Source organism: Dendrobates tinctorius, unplaced genomic scaffold (genome assembly GCF_039654945.1).
Source record: "Dendrobates tinctorius isolate UK_male_01 unplaced genomic scaffold, ASM3965494v1 ptg000108l, whole genome shotgun sequence".
Classification (NCBI taxonomy): Eukaryota; Metazoa; Chordata; class Amphibia; order Anura; family Dendrobatidae; genus Dendrobates; species Dendrobates tinctorius.
The window spans coordinates 7,852,095-7,876,601 of NW_027361776.1; the positions used below are offsets into that span (position 1 = coordinate 7,852,095).

The window sequence follows — 24,507 nt, forward strand, 5'->3', positions numbered from 1 at the left end:
TAGAAATAACATTTTCAAAACAAAGAGTATACATGCCATGATAGCCTTTGAGAGCGATGGCATGGGGTCAATAAAACATTGCAGCTGGATGTCTGGCTTATAGCCCAAGGTCATGCCAACACATTCTGATGCTTTGAGAAGACACTGTTTAACACCGTAGGCTTGGTATGTGACATCTATTTTACTCACAGTGCAAAATGGATCACCACTCATTGTATTTTGAATCTGGGTAACATTATGCAGAGGTCTTCAAAATGGAATATTACAATGGCCCTACTCTCTGGATTATGGTGTGGAGTGGCATAATGTACAGTACCCAGACCCTTCAGTCTTCAATGCAGGTACACTAGCACCATTGAATTACAATGATTTGATGTACAACCACTGGTATGGTCATTTACCCAAAGTGTCCCAGATGCTGTTTTTCAACACAAGAACACCAGGCCACATGTTATTTGGGTTCTGTTCCCAAAGTGCATGGCCTAAATGTGCTACCATGGCTTGCAACATGTCAGGACTTGTCTCTGATAGAGCACATCTGGGAAATCATTGGTCGACAACTGCAAAGAGAGCTCTCAACAGTGGATATTGATAATTTGTGTCTTTAAGTGCATTAAGCATGGCATAACATTCCTCATACAACCATTAATAACCTCACTGATAATATGCCATAGTGTGTAAGTGCGCATATTTCCGTGCATGGCGATCATGCTTGATACTAAATGCATAGAGATGTTTTGAATGTTTTGTTTCCATTTTTTCGCGACTTGAATTTTCGTAACATACCTGTAGCTCTTGTGATTTTCATAATCACACAACTTTTCCTGCTTGGTATTGTAACTTCAATGGTGAAAAATGTAGCTGCAAACTAATATATGAACCAATGCGAGAACATGATCAATGATCATATCAAATAAAGAAAATAACAAACCATTAAGACTGACTCAAAAATGTCACAAATCATTTCTGTATTATTTATACAAAGTGTGTACAGATTATAAATTAGTCCCTTGTGTGATAACAGATGCTCAAGAACATATATATAAAGAGGCAGTTGGCCCAAAAAGAGAGCATCTGTTTATATCAAATTATATTTTAAAATGTGACGAGTGTCTATCAACTTTAGTGGTACAGGATTATGTCCTGTCTCACACTCATAATTCTCGTTGGCCGGTCCCCAAATAGAAATCCAGAATGACTCATGGTCTAATAATTTATGATTATGGTCACTTCCATGTGATGGATTACCTCCTCTCTCTATTCCCTGGGATCTAAACCCAGCGCAGTCAGCCCCTTATATGTTATTAACATGCAGTGAGACAGTATATGGGTTAAATGCAGAGGTCTTTCCCATTCTTGTCACTAGGGCTCTTTTTGCAGTTTTTTTATGTGTTACTATTGCTCATACTATTGGGCTTTAACCCCTTAAAGAAGGAAGCCCAAATAGGATAAAATAATGAAAATAATGCAATTTTTCCATTTTAAGGAAGTGATTTTTTTTGATGAGTGATTTAAATTTTTTAAATATTTTTTAAAAAACTTGTTACACTTTTTTGTTATGCTTTAAAACTTTAGAGGTATTGAACCTGCAATGGTCCGATTATACTATAAATTGCAATATCTCACTATATACTGAAAATTGAGGGCTCGTTTAAAGCCCAGCCTTGGGATGAGCTTCAAAGGAGTACAAAGATGGCTGCAACATGGGCATATAGTTGTCCTTACATAAAGGTACTGTCACACTTAGCGATGTACCAGCGATCCCGACCAGCGATATGACGCGGTCAGGATCGCTGGTACATCGCTAAGTGGTCGCTAGTGAGCTGCCACACAGGCAGATCTCACTAGCGACATCGCTGGGGACGGGGATCGCTACTTACCTGTCACACCAGGCGATCCTGCGTCCTCTCACCTGGCTCCATGCGTCGCTCGTCGTCACAGCAGGAAGCTGACGACGAGAAACAGTCCTGGACGTTCTCGCACGATCAGCGATAACCAGCGGGGGAGCGGGTTGTAGGTAAGTATCACACACAGCGATATCGCTAGCAATATCGCTATAACGTCACAAGTTATAGCGATATTGCTAGCTAGCGATATCGCTTAAGCCCCCGTTACACACTGCGATATCGCTAGCAATATCGCTGTAAAGTCACCGATTTTGTGACGTTGCAGCGATATTGCTAGCGATATCGCTGCATGTGATACTTACCTGCGACCGGCTCCCCCGCTGGTTATCGCTGATCGCGCGAGAAGCTGCTGGACCATTTCTCGTCGTCAGCTTCCTGCGGCACTTCCTGTGGAGAGACGAGCAACGCGTGGACGCGGGCGGGAGGACGCAGGATCGCCACGTCTGACAGGTAAGTAGCGACCCCCGACCCCAGTGATGTCGCTGGTGAGATATGCCTGTTTGGCAGCTCACTAGCGACCACCTAGCGATGCACCAGCGATCCTGACCACGTCATATCGCTGGTCGGGATCGCTGGTGCATCATTAGGTGTAACGGTACCCTTAGTGTGACAGTACCTTTAAGATACCTCAACAAATTATTGGTGCCATAGCCGGGGGAGGTCGGTAGGACAATGGGAGCCAGTTTGCATGAACATCAACAACTGTATCTTTCAAACGCTGCTGTCATACGATATTAGTCATGTTTAAATGGTTAATAGCATTAATTGGAACTAGCTATAGCCACTGCTGTTTGACATAGGTGGCATACATAATGTGTGGCGATAGCTCATCTCCTGAGTCACCTCCACACATGGGAACCCCCGCAATCACTTTCATGTACGTTATTGGTATTAAGATGATAAAGGGAATTTATACTTATGCTTCAGTGTAACATCATACCACTTAAGGACTTTTACAGATTTTATTTCATGATCATTTAAAAGAACACAAAAATATGTTCCACAATTGGATGTGTTAAAAAAATGTTCCTGTCCTGAGATAATCTCATAATTGTGCCCCTGTGTATTAGTTGTGTCTGACCCTGCAGAAACATGGTTGAATATACCATGTCTACTGGGTGGGGGAGAAAGCAAATGAGTAAACAGACAGAACAGTATGGGATCATAGTTGATACTTCCTGTGACGTAAAACAAGTTTTTGAACAGGCAGGGAAATGATTTTCTTACTAAATTTACTTACTTTCTTACTAGATTTACTTACTAAATGATTTTCTTACTCCCCCGCTGGTTATCGCTGATCACGATTACTTGTATACAGACAGGACAACTGTGATTCCCTGCTGTCCTGTCTGTATACTCTCTTCCTCCCCTGCCCAGGAGCTGTGGTATGATCACACCATGTACCTGCACGGTCAGACACAGCCATTACACAGTACACAGCAGGGACACATGTATAAGATTATCTCAGCACAGAAACTTTTTTTGATACATCTAAATGTTGAACTTATTGATTGAAAAGTTCTTTGTTTGTGGGAAAACCCCTTTAAACTTGCAGAATAAATGTACACAAAGATATTTTCCAGGATTGTAACCGAATATACTCCTTAATGGTACAAATCTGAAGCGTTATTTTTCAGTTATTTGTGATAATCAAAATGCAGTCCAGAGCTGCTAGACCTCAACTTTACACAAGAAACAGTGTACAATAGTTTTACAAACCACTACAAAGCCATAGCCAGTCCGTCTAATGGTTTTCAATTTTAGTTGGACAGAGAGCAAGTGAATGCCTTTGAGGAAAATAAAATAGGATTCTTAAATGACTCTTCAAAGAAATGAATCGATTCATTTACCAGTCATCAAGACTGTAATTTTAAAAGGTTAGAAGTTTCATTTTTTAAGTCATTTATGTTTAAATAGACAAATGCTTCATTTATGTTGTCAGTTAACTACTGTTTTATTTAAAGATATAAGTGTGGAGCTTTATACTAATTAATGGTATAAGTCAATCCAAAGCCCTGCTTCTTTAAACCAGTGGACTTTGGTCAGATGAAATTACAGAACTAACATAATTCATGTTAACATGATGGGATGAAGCAGATCATGTGAACGTATGCATGCAATGAAACCCTTCTTTTCCGTGCAGCTTATGACAAATGTCTACTAAAAACTTTTAGGCCCTGCCCCTATATTTAATGTCCTCAATTCAATTTTAATACATACATTATAACATTTTGGTGCCAGAAGATTTGCAGCATTCAATTGACCATGACATAAGTAAGACTGAAGGTAAAAAAAATGCTTTTCAAAGTGCAGGTTCACTAAAACTGTGAAGTACATATGAAATGTTTTGTGTGTCAACCACTCAGTAAAATTAGATGCAGAAATATTAGTGGATAGTGATTTTATCTGGATGTTATTTTTGAACACCTCTTTACCTACTAAGCATTAACCTTGAGTGATACTAACAAAAGTACTTGTATAAAAGCTGGTAAATTCCACTGAAAGGTTTAATAAGAGTATAGAAATTTCAGCTTCAGTGGTTTATTTTTTTTCTAGATGTAGAAAAATAAAAAACAATTAAAGACAATATCTGAGACTTTATAAAAAAAATGTACCTAAGAACTTACATGCAGGTAATTGCAACTTACCTGCCTGTTGTGCATGGCTCTGTTCTACCCCAGTACAGAGCGCTCTTAGACCGCTCCTAAATTGGAATCAAAAGCCTCTGCTGATATCACTTCTACAGAGCGGAGGCCTCTTTTCCGCTTCGATGTCTATAGATTGGAACATCCAACATCATTGATTGACAGCCGGATCCCCATTGTCTAACTGGGGGTGTTGGGTGTCACTCAGAATGACAACACAAGTCACATCCTGTCATGTCAGCAGAGGCAGCTGAATTCCTGGCAGGAGAGGTGTGTGACCATTCTGCGCCAGGTGAAAATGGTGGCGTGCACAACAGGCAGGTAAGTTGCAATTACCTGCCTGTTAGTGCTTAGGCACATTTTTTGCTTTTGCATAAAGTCCTGGATATAACTTTAAGGAAGTCAGTAAATATTAGCAGTAACACAAGTAGTGAATGTTAGCAGTAACACAAGTAGCTCAACCACCTCAACCCCTTTTTATACCAGACCAATGTCCTTCTCCCATAACCTCCCTCTCCAACATAACTGAAGGGGAGCTTAACTGTCTCCTCTCCAAATCGCACCCCACAACTTGTGCACTAGACTCCACCCCATTCCACCTCCTCCCCAACCTCATCACCACACTTATCCCATCCCTAACCCATCTCTTCAACCTATCACTAACTTCTGGTACCTTCCCATCTGCTTTCAAACATGCCACAATCACGCCTATCCTTAAAAAGCCAACCCTCGATCCAACCGCTATGTCCAGCTATCGTAAAATATCGCTGCTCCCATTTGCTTCCAAACTTCTGGAGCAGCAGTTCTACACTGAACTTTCCTCCCACTTCTCATCTAACTTGCTCTTTGACAACCTACAATCTGGTTTCCGTCCCAATCACTCCACTGAGACTGCCCTGACTAAAATTACTAACAACCTACTTACCTACTTACAGCCAAAGCTAACGGACAATACTCTATAAGCCTCCTTCTAGACCTGTCCTCTGCTTTCGACGCAGTTGACCACTTCCTCCTACTACAGATCCTCTCTTCCTTTGACATCAAAGACCTCGCCCTTTCCTGGAACTCCTCATACCTTTCCAACCGCACATTCAGCGTCTTCCACTACTGCACTACCTCTTCATCTCACCCTCTCTCTGCTGGATTCCTCCCAAGGCTCTGTTCCAGGACCTCTACGCTTTACTCTTCTTAATCTATATACTTGGCATGGGACAACTCATAAAGTCCAATGGATTTCAGCACCCTCTTTAGGCTGGGATCACACTTGCAAGAAACTCACACGAGTCTCGCACCTCAATATCTGGCACTCAGGACCGGAGTGTGCGGCTGCATAGAAATATATGTGTGATCCCAAGTGTGATCCCAGCCTAAAGAGGGTGCTGAAATCCATTGGACTTTATGAGTTGTCCCATGCCAAGTATATAGATTAAGAAGAGTAAAGCGTAGAGGTCCTGGAACAGAGCCTTGGGAGGACTCCAGCAGAGAGAGGGTGAGATGAAGAGGTAGTGCAGTAGTGGAAGACGCTGAATGTGCGGTTGGAAAGGTATGAGGAGTTCCAGGAAAGGGCGAGGTCTTTGATGCCAAAGGAAGAGAGGATCTGTAGTAGGAGGAAGTGGTCAACTGTGTCGAAAGCAGAGGACAGGTCTAGAAGGAGGCTTATAGAGTATTGTCCGTTAGCTTTGGCTGTAAGTAGGTAAGTAGGTTGTTAGTAATTTTAGTCAGGGCAGTCTCAGTGGAGTGATTGGGACGGAATCCAGATTGTAGGTTGTCAAAGAGCAAGTTAGATGAGAAGTGGGAGGAAAGTTGTGTAGAAGTGCTGCTCCAGAAGTTTGGAAGCAAATGGGAGCAGCGATATTGAGGTACAAGACTTGTGCAAGTATCTCGCAAGTGTGATCCTGGTCTTATGCCGATGACACTCAGATCTACCTCTCTGGCCCAGACATCACCTCTCTGCTGTCCAGAATCCCGAAGTGTCTATCAGCCATATCCTTCTCCTCTCGCTTCCTCAAACTCAATGTGGACATATCAGAACTCATCATCTTTCCTCCATCTCACCAATCTTCCTTCCTGATCTATCTATCACAATAAATGACATCACACTTTCCCCCGTACCCAAAGTTGGCTGCCTTGAAGTAACCCTTGACTCTGCCCTGTCCTTCAAACCACACATCCAAGCCCTTTCCACGTCCTGTCGCCTCCAGCTCAAAAATATTTCCAGAATCTATCCTTTCCTCAACCCTCATTCTACTAACGTGCTTGTGCATGCCCTCATCATCTCCCACCTTGACTACTGCAACATGCTTTTCTGTGGCCTCCCTGCTAACACTCTCGCACCTCTCCAGTCCATCCTTAACTCTGCTACCTAACTAATTAATGTCTCTCCTCACTACTCCTCCGCTTCTCCTCTCTGCAAATCTCTCCACTGGCTCCCATTCCCTCAGCGTATCCAGTTCAAATTACTAATACTGACCTACAAAGCCATTCATAACCTGTCTCCTCCATATATCTCTGAACTAATCTCCCGATATCTTCTCTCACATAATCTCTGGTCCTCCCAAGACCTCCTACTCTCCTCCACACTTATTCGCTCCTCACCTAATCACCTCCAAGACTTCTCCCGAATATCCCCATCCTCTGGAATTCTGTGCCCCAACATGTCCGACTATCAACCACATTCAGACACTTCAGATGGAACCTGAAAACCTACCTCTTCAAGAAAGCTTACAGCCTGCAATGACCCCGTTGACTTCTCACCACTACAGGAGCTATCACCTCACTAACACCGGAGCTGTTGCAACCCCCCAACCTACTGTCTCCTTCCCCACCATCCTGTAGAATGTAAGCCCACAAGGGCAGGATCCTCTCCCCTCTGTATCAGTCTCTCATTGTTAGTTGGCTTACTGTAAGCGATACCTGTAATTTGCATGTAACCACTTCTCATGTACCGCACCATGGAATCAATGGTGCTATATAAATAAATAATAATAACAAACTGTTGACCATTGTGTACATGTAATATTAAAGAAGGAAAGTGTTATTTCAGAACCACATACATAATAGAAATAAAACGATGTTTGGGAGCAGCAAACAGTAATTTCAGTGGTACAGTATATGTACCATTGTTACATCTATTCTGTAGATGTGACTGAGACAATGAAGTAGCCTTTGTCAATCATCCTAATATAAAAATACATGAATAAAGGACAGTTACCAACCAAGCCCATGCAATACTTTGTCTAAAAATATTCTAAATAAAAGATTGACTCAAAAATTATCTAAAATGACCATGTTACAATTCTCAAGCATCACATGAAACATAATTGTCTATGTAAATATAGTAGAATAAGTTTTGTATTATTTGATTCAGAAGTTTAGTTAACATTTGTTATATTGAGTATTGAGAACTGGCACAAACCCATGCAATTCTGGGATGCAAATTAAAAATGAATGCATTTGCATTGCCTTTGAAGAATAAGACACATACTTCAAAATCAACCTATTATACTGGTGAGGCTTTAATAAGCTCTGGACAATTTGCCAATTCAAGAACTTATAGACAATGTAGTTGGAAAATTTATTTCAAATGGAATGTGTCATGTAATAAACACTATTTACATTATTAATATGTAGTAGAAGTATGTAGATGTTTCATACATAGTGTTTAATTTTAAAAACTATCTTTTGGGTGGCGGATGGAAGAAGGGTGTATATGCTCTATGGAAGCTATAGTGAAAAATAGCAATAGACTATCAAGGCTTCAAGGCAGTTGTGGCGTTTAACACTAGAGACTGTTGTGAGACTTCATGAAAACAGGAAATCTGAGCACATTGTGTGTACTCTAGCGGCTACCATAAAACCAGCAAAATAGTAAGATGTGATCAGTCACATTATAAAATTAACACCAAAAGTTTGAAAAAAAAAATCATTTTATATTAAATAATAGGTACTTAACCTGCAGACTGGAGAGGGCCGGGTCATGAGATCATCATAGATGGCTGAAAAAACTACTCTGTTATGTGCAAATTGCCAGGCAGAGCACGATGTACATGCTCATAGAAAGTCTAAAAGCCTGTATGCAGAGTAGATTTCCAATTCATGTAAATTCTATTTAGAAACTGTGTACAAACTGAGATTTTTTTCTGAGTCCATACGGTGTGTGTACTCAGGCAGGAGCTGATTTTTGAGTGCCTACAGTGGCTCAATAACCATCGATCTGCTAGATATGTTATGTAATACCTATATATATGCATAGATTTATAAGATGTAATTCTTTGAAAATACTCTTCAACATAGAAACATAGGGAGGACTTAAAACAATTGCAAATTTTTGCTTGGTATGTAGAAAAGTACCACTTTAAAACTTTTTATGCTGCAGTGCTCTTAGAGTGCCATTCATAATAGTATGAAAAAATGACTGGGTCCCATACCTCTCAATACATTTGTTGCATTTTATTCTAACTACACTTTAAGACCAGTGTAAAGGACCCGTCACACATAGCGATCTCGCTAGCGGGATCGCTGCTGAGTCACAAGTTTTGTGACACAACAACGATCTCACCAGCGAGATCGCTGTGTGTGACAGAGATCAGCGACCGGCCCCCCTGCCGGAATCGCTGATCCCTCTGGGAAATCTCTGGACATTTCTTTCATCGCTGATCTCCCGCTGGCCAGCACGCATCGCTGCGTGTGACAGGCGGGAGACCAGCGATCAGCGATAAAATAATTTAAAGAAAAAATTATTATTCTCACCTTCTGACGTCCCGCGCAGCATTCCCGCCTCTCTCCACGCTCCGGTCCCAGTAATCCTTTGCAAGAATGACCGCGAGACTTCGCGATCCCGCGAGAACGGACGTCATCGCGGTAATTCTCGCAAAGGATTATGGGACCGGAGCGTGGAGAGAGGCGGGAAAGCTGCGCGGGACGTCGGAAGGTGAGAATAACAATATTTTTTATTTTAATTCTATTTTTGACATGAATCAGCGCTGAACACAGCAATGCCGCGCGCACGGCGTCGCTGTGCTAATCGCTGGTGAAGCTGTCTGTTTGACAGCTCACCAGCGATCACATAGTGACTCACCAGCGATCCTAACACGTTGATATCGTTGTCGGGATCGCTGGTAAGTCGCTATGTGTGACGGGGCCTTAAGAAATTTGGGCACAGCTATGGAGGGCTACAAGTATGTAAACTTATTCCAGATACCCTCGCTGCATCCTACACTGCGAACAACTAGAGATGAATGAAAATATTTGAGTGGAAACAGATTATATTCATAAAATTACAAAAAAATCTGCATTTTGGCTTTTTCTGAATTCGCTGTCCGCTATTTTGCTGAACCATAAAGAGCCATAAAATAAAACTCATCCTCATCGTATCTTCTTATCACCACCATGAGTGGTGACATTTGGAGAGGGAGCATGACCTTACAAAGAACAATCCCAAGCCTCATCAGAGCCGGACGTTCCAGACTAGTATGAGGAAGCCCTGGGACTCAGCGTTTGAGGCAATGTTAACAAGAGGCAAGAAGGACTAGACAAGTGATGTCCGATCTATCTAATATATAAAGCTGAATGTGTGTGTAAGTTTGTATGTATGTATGTCCAGGATTGGCATCTGCTCCATTGCAGCTACAGCCACAAAATTTTGCATAGTTACACGTGTGGACCCCGAGAGCATCATAGGCTATGTTGTGAGGTGAAATTTTAACCCCGCGCATTCCGATTCACCAAACAATTTTGCCCCTAGGTACATAATGGGGAAAAAGTGTATGTATGTATGTATGTGTGTTTGTCCAGGATTGTCATCTGCACTGTCGCAGTTACAGCCACAAAATTTTGCACAGTCACACGTCTGGACCCCAAGAGCATCATAGGCTATGTTGTGAGGCAAAATTTTAACCCCGGGCATTCCAATTCATCAAACAATTTGGCCTATTATTCTTAATATTTCTATGGTGCTATCGTCCTTCTGTAAAGCTGGAAATAACACAATTTATTACCGTGCCAACACAGACCACCCTCTGACACAGACTGCAGGGGGAGCCCAGCATCACACAGGATAGGATTAGATACACGGCTCAGCAGTCAGTATCACACAGGATAGGATTAGATACACAGCTCAGCAGTCAGTATCACACAGAAGAGGATTAGACATATGGCTCAGCAGTCAGTATCACACAGGATAGGATTAGATGCACAGCTCAGCAGTCAGTATCACACAGGAGTGGATTAGATACACAGCTCAGCAGTCAGTATCACACAGGATGGGATTAGATACACAGCTCAGCAGTCAGTATCACACAGGATAGGATTAGATACACAGCTCAGCAGTCAGTATCACACAGGATAGGATTAGATACACAGCTCAGCAGTCAGTATCACACAGGATAGGATTAGATACACAGCTCAGCAGTCAGTATCACACAGGATAGGATTAGATACACAGCTCAGCAGTCAGTATCACACAGGATAGGATTAGATACACAGCTCAGCAGTCAGTATCACACACGATAGGATTAGATACACAGCTCAGCAGAAAGTATCACACAGGAGAGGATTAGGTACACAGCTCAGCAGACATTATCACACAGGATAGGGTTAGATACACAGCTCAGAAACAGGATGTGCCAAAGGAGAGGACATTTTCATTCCAAGAATTCCACTCATTCCATCTGATTTGTTTTTTGATTTTAAATGCCTCCAGTTTCCAGTTCAACTGCTATTTGCAATGTCCATTAACAATGCTCAGGGACAGTCCTTGAAAGTAGAAGGGATCGATTTGCAATCTCCATGCTTTTCTCATGGTCAAATTTACGTGGCCTTTTCAAGAGTTGGAACTGCCAAAAATCTGTTCATCTTTGCACCAAAAGGAAAAAATCTTGAATGAGTTGAAAATAAAATACTATCAATACTTGGGTAATCGTTTAGTTAATTTGTGTTGCAAATCTGTAGTGTGGAATATATGATGTGAAATGTTTTTATGTGTAATATAATCATTTTAATTTGTTATAACTAACCACAGTTGGTTACTATGCCCAGGCAACGCTGGGTTCTTCAGCTAGTATAGATATAAAGTAAATTAATCAGATTGATAAACCAAGAAAAAAAATCAAATCACCAGAAATACATTTTTTTGGCCATTGCAACATTGCAATCAAAACATATGTACCCCAAAATGATACACATAAAAATGTCAGATCAAGCCGCAAAAAAGAAGCCAACACCCAGCTCCAGATATTGTAAAATTAAAACTTTTTTCAGACAAATTTTGTAATTTTTTTCACAACATAAATTAAAAAGAATCTATACATGTTCCATATCTGTATACTTTTACTAACCTGGGGAATCATATTTCCAGGTCAGTTTTAGAGTAAAGTGAACATGGTAAATAAAAACCCCCAAAAAACAATTGTAGAAATGATTTTTTTTTCACCGCACTTGGAATTTTTTCCCTATTTTCCAGCACACTATATGGCAAAATCAACACAATCATTCAAATGTACAACTTGTCCTGCAAAACAAAACCCCAAATGGCTATGTTGACAGAAAAATAAAAATGTTATGGCTTTTGGAAGAAGGGGAGGAAAAAACGAAAAACGGAAAATTGCCAGGGTGTTAAGGGGTTAAATTTGCAAAGAATAACTTCATTGCAAATTTAATTTTCCACGAAAATCTGTGCAAACAGGCAAATTTGAATTTTGCCTGATTCGCTCATCTCTAGGTGCAACACTTAAAGGGAATCTGTCACCCCTTTTTTGAGATATCATATAATGATATCATTCAATTGTGTGTCACATAAGGATTCTCTTAGTACTTTTGCTTCCCCCTGACCCCACACCTTTAATGCATAAATACCTTTTTTATATCGGTTCAGATGTATGTAAACTGCCACTGTCCGGCCCGCTGGGCGGGGCTTATTCAACTGCTCCCCCCTCCCTTTCATGCTCTATGCATTTCTTCTTGTGTAGAGCAAGACATGGAGGGGGGAGCAGTTGAATAAGCCCCGCCCATCGGACGGCAGCTTACATACATCTGAACCGATATAAACAAGGTATTTATGCATGAAAGGTGCGGGGTCAGGGGGAAGCAAAAGTACTAAGAGAATCCTTACGTGACACACAATTGAATGATATTATTATATGATATCTCAAAAAAGGGGTGACAGATTCCCTTTAAGATTTCTGTATAACATAAACGAATCGTTATATATAACAAAACATGGGGACTGTTACATTACTATCTCTCTATGACTACGTCCCATTATTTCTGTAATGTTCTTACTGGCAAATAAGAGAGACTTGAAAATATAATAACTAAATGTCCATATAATGCACAATCTCAGTTGAATCTATAATTGAAATGAACGTAAGTCATACCTCAGGTCTTAGCAAAAAGTTATAATTAGGTTGAGAAATGTATAACATAACATTTGATAAAAGAAGATTACATGTAATTTTGAAACAACAGTACAAATATATATGGTATTTGCCAACCTGCCTTCAGTGCCGTACATGTAATTGTATACAATTTTTTTAGATTTAACATGACACTGTATCGGCTCAAATGCTTTACCATGTATATACCAACTGTTATAGCCAACTGGAGCTTGTCTGTATTGAAAGACGTTGTTAGAAAAATAAAGAACTGGAAATGGAGGAGAGAGGAAAAAAACTGTTTAGCACGAAAACCAATATTTCTATTTTGAAAATCACATTAGATAAAATCCAATAGATACAATTCTCTTACATGCCTGAGTTCCAAAAGTAAAATATTAAACGTTGAAACTCACTGCCCACCCTGGCACCATCATTACTGGGTCTCTAATTGTTCACATGACACTGTCATGTCAGCTGAGCGCTGCAGACCAAGCAATGGGAAAAGTGGTATGCATGTCATGAAATGCCATTTTGACCATTGTCGTAGTTGGTAAGCAGCATGACATGCATACCTATGCCAAACTGTCTCCTCCATACATCTGTGACGTAATCTCCCGATACTTACCTGCATGCAACCTCCGATCCTCACAAGATCTCCTCTCACAAGTTCTCTTTCTCTACTCCACTCTTATCTCCTCTTCGCACAATCACATACAAGATTTCTCCCATGCATCCCCACTACTCTGGAACTCTCTACCCCCAACATATCAGACTCTCGACTACCGTGGAAACCTTCAAAAGGAATCTGAAGACCCACCTCTTCCGACAAGCCTACAACCTGCAGTAACCACCGAAAGACCAAGCCACTGCATGACCAGCTCTACCCTCACCTACTGTATCCTCACCCATCCCCTGTAGATTGTGAGCCCTCGTGGGCAGTGTCCTCTCTCCTCCTGAACCAGTCAGTGACTTGTATCGTTTAAGATTACAGTACTTGTTTTTATTATGTATCCCCTCCTCACATGTAAAACGCCATGGAATAAACGGCACTATAATAATAAATAATAATAATAATAATCCTTCCTTCTCCTATTGTATGTACTTTTTTGGTGTATGGCACAATACCCTGCATTATTTATTTTGCAGTGCTGGTCTACTGCCTTACCATTCCACAGAAAACCAAAATCTAATTAATAGCATATTGAAAGTGTGAGATGTTTTGAAAATTTTGTTTACATTTTTTCATCATTTGCATGTCATTAACATGTTAATTCATCCAGTGATTTCCATAATTCCTTGACTTTTCCTTCTTGGTCCAATTTCAATGTTGAAGAATATATATTTATTATGCGGCATACAATCATAATTACAGTTTTTTTATAGATGTAATAGTAATAATGGTAATACAGTAGCTCTTGAATCAATTTCAATGATGATGAGTGCAGCTGTAGATACAAATATACAGAATATATATATATACATATATATATATGTGGATTTTTTTCTGCAACATAAAATGTACAATAAACTATTCTAAAATATTGAAGCTTAAAATAGACTGACAGTTCTAAACAGTCATCTAATTGTCATCCCAGGCAGAATTACAATGACGCATAAAACCTCTATCATAAAGCTGGAAGGAGACAAATAACACAGGAATATGGCAATGACAATAAGTGGACAAATATCATCTTCTCTGAAAAATGACATCAGCTCAGGTCACAAAGCATGCACACAACAGTCTTCCATGGAAGTCAATGAGTCATCAATGGACTTCAGTTTCTTATGTTTCTATGTCACTGCTTTAAATGCTTTAAAGTTAAACTCTAAACTGCTGATTACAGACCATATAAAAAAGTTTGAAAATAAAATTGAAAAATCAACAATAAAAAATGAAATGAGAAACAATGTTTTAGACTATAGGTTTTAAAGGCAATCTGCCAGGTAACTAAATCTGTTCAAACCACAAACAGCATGAATAGCAGCATGGCCACATGATAGCAGCCAGGTATATTGTTCTCTGTAACGCTCCGTTGGGGACTATAGCCGGAGACCAAACCAGTCTGCTGTCAACCCCGGCCAGCAATTACCTGTGACCCTGGACGTAACTTACAGGGCTCCAATCAGTGAAAATAGGGGAACCCATCAATCACCTACAGTGGTGGCAGACTAGTCTGGTGCCTGGCATTGGTCACAAGTCATGTGGCACAGTTTTAGACAATAATGTACCTAGCTGCTCTTGCGGTTTGGTCAGCATAAATCGCCTGACAGGTTCTACTTGATTATTAAAATTACATTTAGGGAGGTATCCGGGACACACATTACACAAACAGATAATTTATGTTGATGGGCACTGTGTAATGCTTGTATTTTGCCTGACTGCTGGCTGCTGGATTTCATTATAGCCAATAGTTGGACAATATTTCACATAAGATTTATGTAACTTTTAGTAGACACATGCATCATTATTGCCTTTTAAAAATTCAGATTTTGCAACCATTATTAACAATGAATCTTAAAAATACAGCATGTCCCGAAAATTGTCTGTTTTATAATTGAATTAGTGGAACATCTGGCCGTTGAAGTAATTTAGCAAAAATTCTGAAAAAAGTTAATCACGTATATTGGATGCCATCTGTGTGTTGTCCGTGAGTTTAACAGACCCATATACTTGTATGGATGATTTTCATCTGAGACGCCTATATAAATGGATGTCGCTGTAATTTTTTTTTGCAGACACAGTCGGCAAAACAACACAGACTTGTCAACAGCCTCCAAGATTATAATGGTGACAAGAAAAAAATAAATTTGAATAAAGCCTAATAGATCTGTTACAGCATCAAGTCCAGCAATGATATCAGCAGTGGTCTAGTAAAGGGTGTCTCTAAAGCCCCCGTTACACACTGCAATATCGCTATCAATATCGCTGTAAAGTCACCGATTTTGTGACATAGCAGTGATATTGCTAGTGATCTTGCTACATGTGATACCTCCGACCGGCTCCCCCGCTGATTATCGCTGGTCGCGCGAGAAGGTCCTGGATCATTTCTCGTCGGGCACTTACTGCTGGGCTTCCTGTGGCGCCGACGAGTGACGCATGGACGCTGGCGGGAGGTCGTCAGGATTGCCGTGTCTGACAGGTAAGTAGCGACCCCCGACCCCAGCGATGTCGCTGGTGAGATCTGCCTGTGAGGCAGCTCACTAGTGACCACTTAGTGATGCACCAGCGATCCATATCATTGTCGGGATCGCTGGTGCATCGCTAAGTGTAACGGTACCCTTAGGCTATGTGCACTCAGAGATTTTTCTCTCAGTAGATTCTACTTCAAAACCTCTCCAAAACAACTGTGTGCACATACCTAAAGGGCAGCAACATCTGCAGCAGATGCATCTATGGTTTGACCACTGATTTGTTTTAATAAAATCCTTGTTCTCACAATTCCTAGTGTTTCAATTGCACCCTTGCTTGGTCCTCAAACCAGTCTCCTGTGATGACATCTTGCGATTAGCTGCAGTGGTCACATGAGATAATACAGTATATCATACGAGGCCAATTTATAAAGAGATTGGCATGGGAGCAACAAACTGCATTAGGGAAGGTAAGTATATATACAGTGAATGAAATAATTATTTGATCCCTTGCTGATTTTGCAAGTTTGCCCACTGACAAAGACATGAACAGTCTATAATTTTAATGGTAGGTTAATTTTAACATTGAGAGATAGAATATCAAAAATAAAATCCAAAAAATCACAGTGTGTAAATTATATAAATTTATTTGCATTTTGCAGTGAGAAATAAGTATTTGATCCTTTACCAACCATTTAGAGTTTTGGCTCCTACAGACCAGTCAGATGTTCTTAATCAACTCGTTACCTGCATTAAAGACAGCTGTCACCTTTATGAAAGATTCCTGTCCATAGACTCAATTAATCAGTCAGACTCTATCCTATACAACATGGGCAAGATCAAAGAGCTTTCTAAGGATGTCAGGGACAAGATCATAGACCTGCAGAAAGCTGGAATGGGCTACAAAACCATAAGTAAGATGCTGGGTGAGGAAACAACTGTTGGGGCAATAGTAAGAAAATGGAAGAAATACAAAATGAAGTCAATCAACATTGATCTGGGGCACCATGCAAAGTCTCACCTCGTGGGGTATCCTTGATCATGAGAAAGGTGAGAGATCAGCCTAAAACTACATGGGGTGTATTTGTTAATGATCTCAAGGCAGCTGGGACCACAGTCATCAAGAAAACCATTGGTAACACATTATGCCGTAAAGGTTTAAAATTCTGCAGTGCCTGCAAGGTCCCCTTGCTCAAGAAAGCACATGTGAAGGCCCGTCTGAAGTTTGACAATGAACACCTGGATAATTATTTGAGTGATTGGAGAAGGTGCTGTGGTCAGATGAGACAAAAATTGAGCTCTATGGCATTAACTCAACTCGCCGTGTTTGGAGGAAGAGAAATGCTGACTATAACCCAAAGAACACTGTCCCCACTGTCAAGCATGGAGGTAGAAACATTATGTTTTGGGAGTGTTTCTCTGCTAAGGGCATAGAACTACTTCACCACATCAATGGGAAAATGGATGGAGCCATGTACTGCAAAATCCTGAGTGACAACCTCCTCTCCGCCAGGACATTAAAAATGGGTTGTGACTGGGTCTTCCAGCAAGAAAATGGCCCAAAACATACAGCCAAGGCAACAAAGAAGTGACTCAAAAGGAAGCACATTAAGGTCATAGAGTGGCTTAGCCAGTCTCCAGACCTTAATCCCATAGAAAACTTATGGAGGAGGGCATTGAAGTTCTGAGTTGCCAAGCGACAGCCTCAAAATCTTAATGATTTAGAGATGATCTGCAAAGAGGAGTGGATCAAAATTCCTCCTGACATGTGCGCAAACCTCCTCATCAACTACAAAAAATGTCTGACTGCTTTACTTGCCAACAAGGGTTTTGTCACCAAGTATTAAAGTCTTGTTTCCAGAGGGATCAAATACTTATTTCCACTGCAAATTGCAAATAAATTTATACAATTTATATAATGTGATTTTCTGTATTTTATTTTCAATCATCTCTCAATGTTAAAATTAACCTACCCTTAAAATTATAGACTGTTCATGTCTTTGTCAGTGGGCAAACTTATAAAGTCAGCAAAGGATCAAATGATTATTTCCTTCACTGTATATATATATATATATATATATATATTTATTTTATTAAAGAATAAATCATTAATACACTCGAAAGTAAAAAACTTTGCAAAAACCTGCTGCAAATAGTGGAGTGTTGGAAGAAAAAATATTCACATTTTTAATGCTTTTATCTCATTTGAACGGGTGAAAAACGCTGAAAGAATTGACAAGATTCAGATTTGAAACTGCTTAAAATCTGCAATGAAAATAAGGCCCCTTTCACATGTCTGTTTTTTTGGTGCACAGCCACACCCATTCTACTCTATGGGGCTGCACGCATCTTTTATTCCACATATACCATGTGTCAATGTGACAAAGCTGTAGACATGTTCATTTTTTCTGGGATGTCAATGCATCCTGCACACATGCACATGGATGACATATAGTGTAATATCCTTGTGCTGTCTATGTGACACATATCGGAATAGATGCAGAATTGAAATTAAAAGATGTTTAGGTGTTAGATGTGCAAAGATATAGACTGATAGATATGAGATAGATATATAGATAGATATTTGTGAGATATATAATTAGTGCTGTGTGTGTAATTTACTGTACATGGGGTCTCCCCTATTTTTGATAACCAGCAAACAGCTACGGGCTGATATTATGAAGCTGGGAAAGTTTATGGGTATTTGGCTCTTGCCTGCCTAAGAATACCAGCCCGCAGCAGCCCCAGGGTTGATCCATCCATTAGATGCGCCAATTCTGTCACTTTGCCCAGCTCTTGCCAATTGCCCTGGTGATGTGGAAATCATGGTAATTAATAGTGGTTGGGGTTTAGGTGAGCTGTAATTTGTCAAAAATCACAGCAGGCATCAAGCACTGGGGTTAGTAATGGAGAAGTACCCAATCAGACACCCTCATTGCTACAATATTATAATAAAAAAACACACAGACAAAAAATACTTGATTGGAATATAGACACCCTCACATTATCCCTTGTTCACCAATTTATTGGAAAAAAAATCCCACGCCAGTTCAGCATAGTCCTAGAAATATGATGTAGTCCAGAAAATGGTTCCCTGAAAAACTTAAAATGAGAGAAATAGACGCAAGAGACAGTCCCTTGTTCACCAATTTATTAGCAGAAATGTTCCCACGAAGCTCCGATGTAGTCCATGCTCCACAAATCCGGCTCTAGCATCTGTGAATAGCAGTAAAGTTCCTGCTATTCATAGATGCTGGGTAATTACGACAACGTTCATCAGCATCACTGGCTCACACTGTGGTCAGTGAGACCAGGCAGCTGTGACGAGCATTGTCATCATTACCCAGCACCTGTAAATACTTGTAACTTTACTGTTATTCACAGTCACAGGAGACGGATTCATGGAATGTGGACTACATCGGAGCTGTGTGTTGGAACATTTCTGCTAATAAGTTGGTGAGCAAGGGACTGTCACTTGTGCTTATTTCTCTTGTATTATGTTTTTCAGGTATTCATTTCAGAACTACATTGGATTCCCAGGACTACAGCGGACCTGCGTGTGATTTTAAAATTTTTATTAACCACAGGACTTAATGCCAGCTGCGATTTATGACAAATTACAGCTCACATCAACCCCAATACCATTACCCCGATTGCCAATGCATCAGCGCAATCGAGAAGAGCAGGAAAAAGTGCCAGAATTGGCACATCTAATGGATGTAGCAATTCTGGGGCAGATGGTCTGGTATATTTAGGCTGGGAAAGGCCCAATATCCATGGATCTTCCCAGCCTGATAATATCAGCTCACAGCTGTCTGTTTTACCTTTGCTGGTTAGAAAAAATAGGAGGGACCCCACGTTATTTTTTTTCATTTATTTATTAGCTAAATACATGTACACTAAACTACACACGAAAGGCACTAATTAAATATCTCATGGACATCTATCTATCTATCTATCTATCTATCTCTGTTTTTGAATAACTAACACCTAAACATCTGTCATTTCTTTTCTTCATTCTATTCCAGTACGTGTCACACGGATGGTGCGCACGGACAACATACAGATGCCATACGAATGCCACATACGTACACACAGATAACACCGGTACTGTTTTTTCCAGTACCAGAATCATCAGGTTATATGAAGGCAGGTACGGACTGGGGCTGAAATTCAGCCCTGGCATTTGAAATCACACCGGTCCATGCTGTCCCTGTCCCCAAGCACCAGATGGGATGTTTTACTAACATTAGCCTGGATGGAGGAGAGCAAGATTTGCTACAAGGCTAGTATTTCTAGTGATACCCGTGGCCTGGTGGGGTAAGTGACGGAATCAACGACTTTGTGCTCTGTCACAACTCTTAACAGTATGGGTGTCTTGAGAACACCGATTCTGTTAACAACGTAATAAATCATTAGATTAGCGTGCACACTGTTAACAATGTAGCAGACAAGGCAGCCCACGACCAGAAAGGCCCTTCTAGCATTTGCCAGAATTGCCAGATGGCCAGTCCGGCCATGTGTGAAGGGGACCTAAAGCAGCATGAGCATGGTATTTCACAAATGTCATTCACTTTGCTGACACAGTGAAATGCTGCATTTTTTGCAGAAAAAAATAGGCAAAATGCAACTAATCATTCATTTACAAATTTTTCAATTCACGGGTGAAAATTAGTCATTTAAAATTTAAATCCAGCTTTTACCCAATTTGAAAATAAATGATTTGACGAGGAAGTGAAAGAAGCAGATTTCTTCAATAAGGTATGTTACAAAATTGCTTGTTTTCATGTGCACTACTGATTTATGAAAAAAAATATGGTTATATAAATGGTACTCTAATAGTTTAAGTAGTTTTATTTTTTCAGATGTTATAGATTTTACTGTGGCAATGCACAGCAAAATAAAGAATCAAAGGGTGTTTTGCTGTGGATTAAGACTCTCCAATTAATTTCTTCAAACTGTGTGACGTACATGTACGTTAAATATCAGTTGCTGGTATATGTACAGTAGAATGCTCAGGAGCTAAGCCCAACCTACACATGGTGGATGCTGGATGTATTATACAGCAAGGAATTGCCTCTAACAATAGTGACCAGGGCTGACACCTATTCCTACCGTTAACCCATTAAATGCCACTCTCAATAACTGGCTGCAGCATTTAATGCACAGAATTTTCTTCACAACAATATTTGGAATCACCATATCCGTAAAAATCAAATCTATGAAAATATTAAATTACTTAACCTCTATAGTAAGTGGTGCTAGGCAGAAAATATTGAAAAGCCAGAATTGACATTTTTCAGTTACAGTGCATTTCCCAAAAAAAGGCATTAAAAAGCAAACAAAAAGTATGAATTGCGAAATGGTATTAATAAAAGCTTCAGCTCAACATGCAAAAAATAAGTCCTCATACAATGCTATGGACAGAAAGATAAAAGAAAAATTGAGAGTCTTAGCAAATGGCGACTCAAGCCACAACCTTTCCTTTTTTTATTACAAACTTCAGGATTTTTTTTCACCACTTAAATAAATAAATTATTTTTCAAAATCATGTTGCCAAAAATTTTTTCACAATAAATGCAGTAAAAACAAAATAAAAAACGGCAAAATTGCGGGGTTCTTTTTTTACATTTTACCACAATATTTTCTAGTGCATTACACGGTAAAATGAAAAGTGTCCTTCAAAACTACAACTCATCCTGCAAAAAAACCCAGACCTTCATACAGTTATGTCAATGCAAAATTAAAACATTATCACTTCTGAAGTAGGGGGAAGAAAAAAACCCAAAAGACAAGAAAGTTCTTAAGATTGGAAGTCATTAAAGGGAAACAGTCAGCAGGTTTCCACCATACTACTTACATGCACATACTGTACTGTATAGTTCTTGGAAAAACAAATCCAGCAATACCTTTAGCTAGACAGTTTGTTCCTCCTTTACTCAGAAATCAGAGTCTTAATTGATATGTAGATGAGGTTGAAGTGCTTTGGACATTATGAAGCTCTTCTCTTTCACTCCAGCTTTATGTCCCTGCTAGTACAGCCTTCTCTTGCTTGACTGACAGCTCCTTTGCTTAAAGTCACACAGTATAAATACTGTCAGTGAAACAGGAGAAGGCTGCAGGGTGGCTCAGTGGTCAGCACTGTAGTCTTACAGTGTTTGGGTCCTGGGTTCAAATCCTGCCATTCATAACACCTGCAACGAGTTTGTAAGTTCTGAACATATTTCTAAGGGTATCTTCTGGCTTCCTTCCACACTCCAAAGACATACTGACAGGGAATTTAGATTGTGAGCCCTAATGATGACAGCAATGATGTCTGTATAGCTCCGTGGAATTAATGGCGCTATATAAGGGAGTAAAATAAATAGTTCTGGGAGAGGAATAAAGCTGTTCCATGCATCATGTGTATTGATTTCTGCAAGCCCAATGGAATATTTGAAACAAATATTTTGCATATAGATAAACCCTATTGTTTCTGTTTGGATATAGATCATGAAGACAAGAAAAACTGAATTTTCTGTTTTTGCCCAAAATTAAAGTTTAAGTATTTAATGCTTCCTCTTTCTATCTTATTTTTACTCCGTTTGTTGAACACTGTATTATATTAAAGAACATTAACATCAACCCTCTTGAGCCGTCTATTCATATGGAGGTCATATAAAGTTGAATAAAATTATATCTTGATATCTGTGATCTAATGTTTTATTGAAGAAATCCAGATTTTTCTTAATATGTAAATGAGCCAAGATCTATGTGTCAGACAAATCTCCCTGAAAATTTGCCTCCAGAGCAAAAAAAGGTGGCGTTACAAATGTAAGATTTGTAATATAGAGTTGAATACTACTAACACTTCTTCAGCTTCCATCACACAGACAACCATTGTAGGGGGAGAACAGTAAAGCAGAACTGTGTATCATTACAAACACATCTGCAACTCCAGTTGTCCTTTCCTTGTGATGTCTGCTCTGTTGGAGAGCTATGTCAGATGATAACTAACTCAGTTCAACATAGCTGAATTTTTCTCATGACAAACACATATGCAGCTGCTGCTCTCTTCTCACAGTGCTGTCAGTTATTCTGAGCTGTCCTTCCCCCACACTGCCTGCATGTGAGAAGGAAGCTGAAGCACTGAGAGGACTGCAGCTGCAAATGTAAAATAGAAAAACACGGCACTCAATGAGGAGGGAGGTGCACAAGTCGGGTATCCAGCCAACTAACAATGTAGTACAAAAACTTGGCACTCAAAAGAAAAATTGATTTGACAGTTCCTTTATTGTAAAAGAAGTAAAAGAAGTATATTTAACTGGATGCCTTTTACAATAAAGGAACTGTCAAATCAATTTTTCTTTTGAGTGCCAAGTTTTTGTACTGCAGCTGCAAATGTGTTTGTAATGAGACAAAGTTTAGTTCTGTTTTACTCTCTTAGACCTGTTTCACACTTACGTTGTTGTCAGTCAGTTGCTATCTGCGAAAATGGCGGAAAACGGATCCGTGAACGTTGTGAGATCAACGGGTGTCACTGGAGCGTTCTTTTGACGGATCCGGCGAAAGTGAAATTTTAAAGGAACCGCAGCCTGGAAGAGGAGAGAGAGAGAAAAGCTTCCGGGCATGCGCACATGAAAATGGCGGACCGTCAAGAAGAAAAAAACGTTGCAGTGTCCATCTCAGGAGCCAGAAAAATTTTGGCGGATCCATCAAAAAACGGGGGTGATGGATGACCGTCAGTCAAGATCCACCAATAATGTAAGTCTATGGGGGAAAAAACGGATCCGCCCCTTTTTTGGTGGATCCGTTTTTTTAAAAAATTGGCGGATTATGACTGATGTAAAAAAACTGAAGTGTGAAAGAGGCCTTAGTTACAATCACACACAGCTCTGCATTGAGATAAAAAGAAAGGTGTCAAGTCATTATATGTCTGACATTGGTAACTCAGGGAGATCAGTGTACGGACCATAGTTCTTAACAACTCAAACACATATTAAGAAAAATGTGGATTTCTATGGAATAAGACATCAGATTGCGGATATCAAGATATAATTTTATTCAATTTTAAATATGTATATGCCCACATAAATGGCTTAGGAGGGTTGATCCTGCTGACTGATTCCCTTTAATTACCACAACAAAGATTGAACAATGTATTTGATCAATAGTAGGTAATTTAATTAAAAGGACTCACCTTCAGAGTAGAGATCCAAATGGCATGGAGTTTTTGGATACCTACTATTTGTTTGGCTTCCTAACTTTGTCACTCCACCACTTTCAGAATAACAACATTTGGAGTTTGGACTTTCTTTTCCTAAAAAACAAACAAAAAAAAACAGTGATTAGAATTCAAAATTACATGAACACTATGCACATGGTGAGAATAAGGATAATTTCAGTAAGTTTTACAGTATTTGAGAAAACTTTAGATATTTTTCACTCATAACATTGTCATTCTACGATGGGTGG

The 24,507-nt window shown here is 39.8% G+C and overlaps 1 protein-coding gene across 3 annotated transcripts in view; it reads right to left on the minus strand.

The window, feature by feature from the left end:
* TENM2 (teneurin transmembrane protein 2) overlaps positions 1–24,507 on the minus strand; it is a 6,300,157-nt gene that overhangs the window by 2,797,237 nt on the left and 3,478,413 nt on the right. For all 3 annotated transcript variants that reach the window (XM_073589482.1, XM_073589484.1, XM_073589485.1), the window contains one exon: positions 24,233–24,352. In XM_073589482.1, coding sequence (XP_073445583.1) covers positions 24,233–24,352 — 120 coding nt within the window. The remainder of the gene's footprint in view (positions 1–24,232; positions 24,353–24,507) is intronic.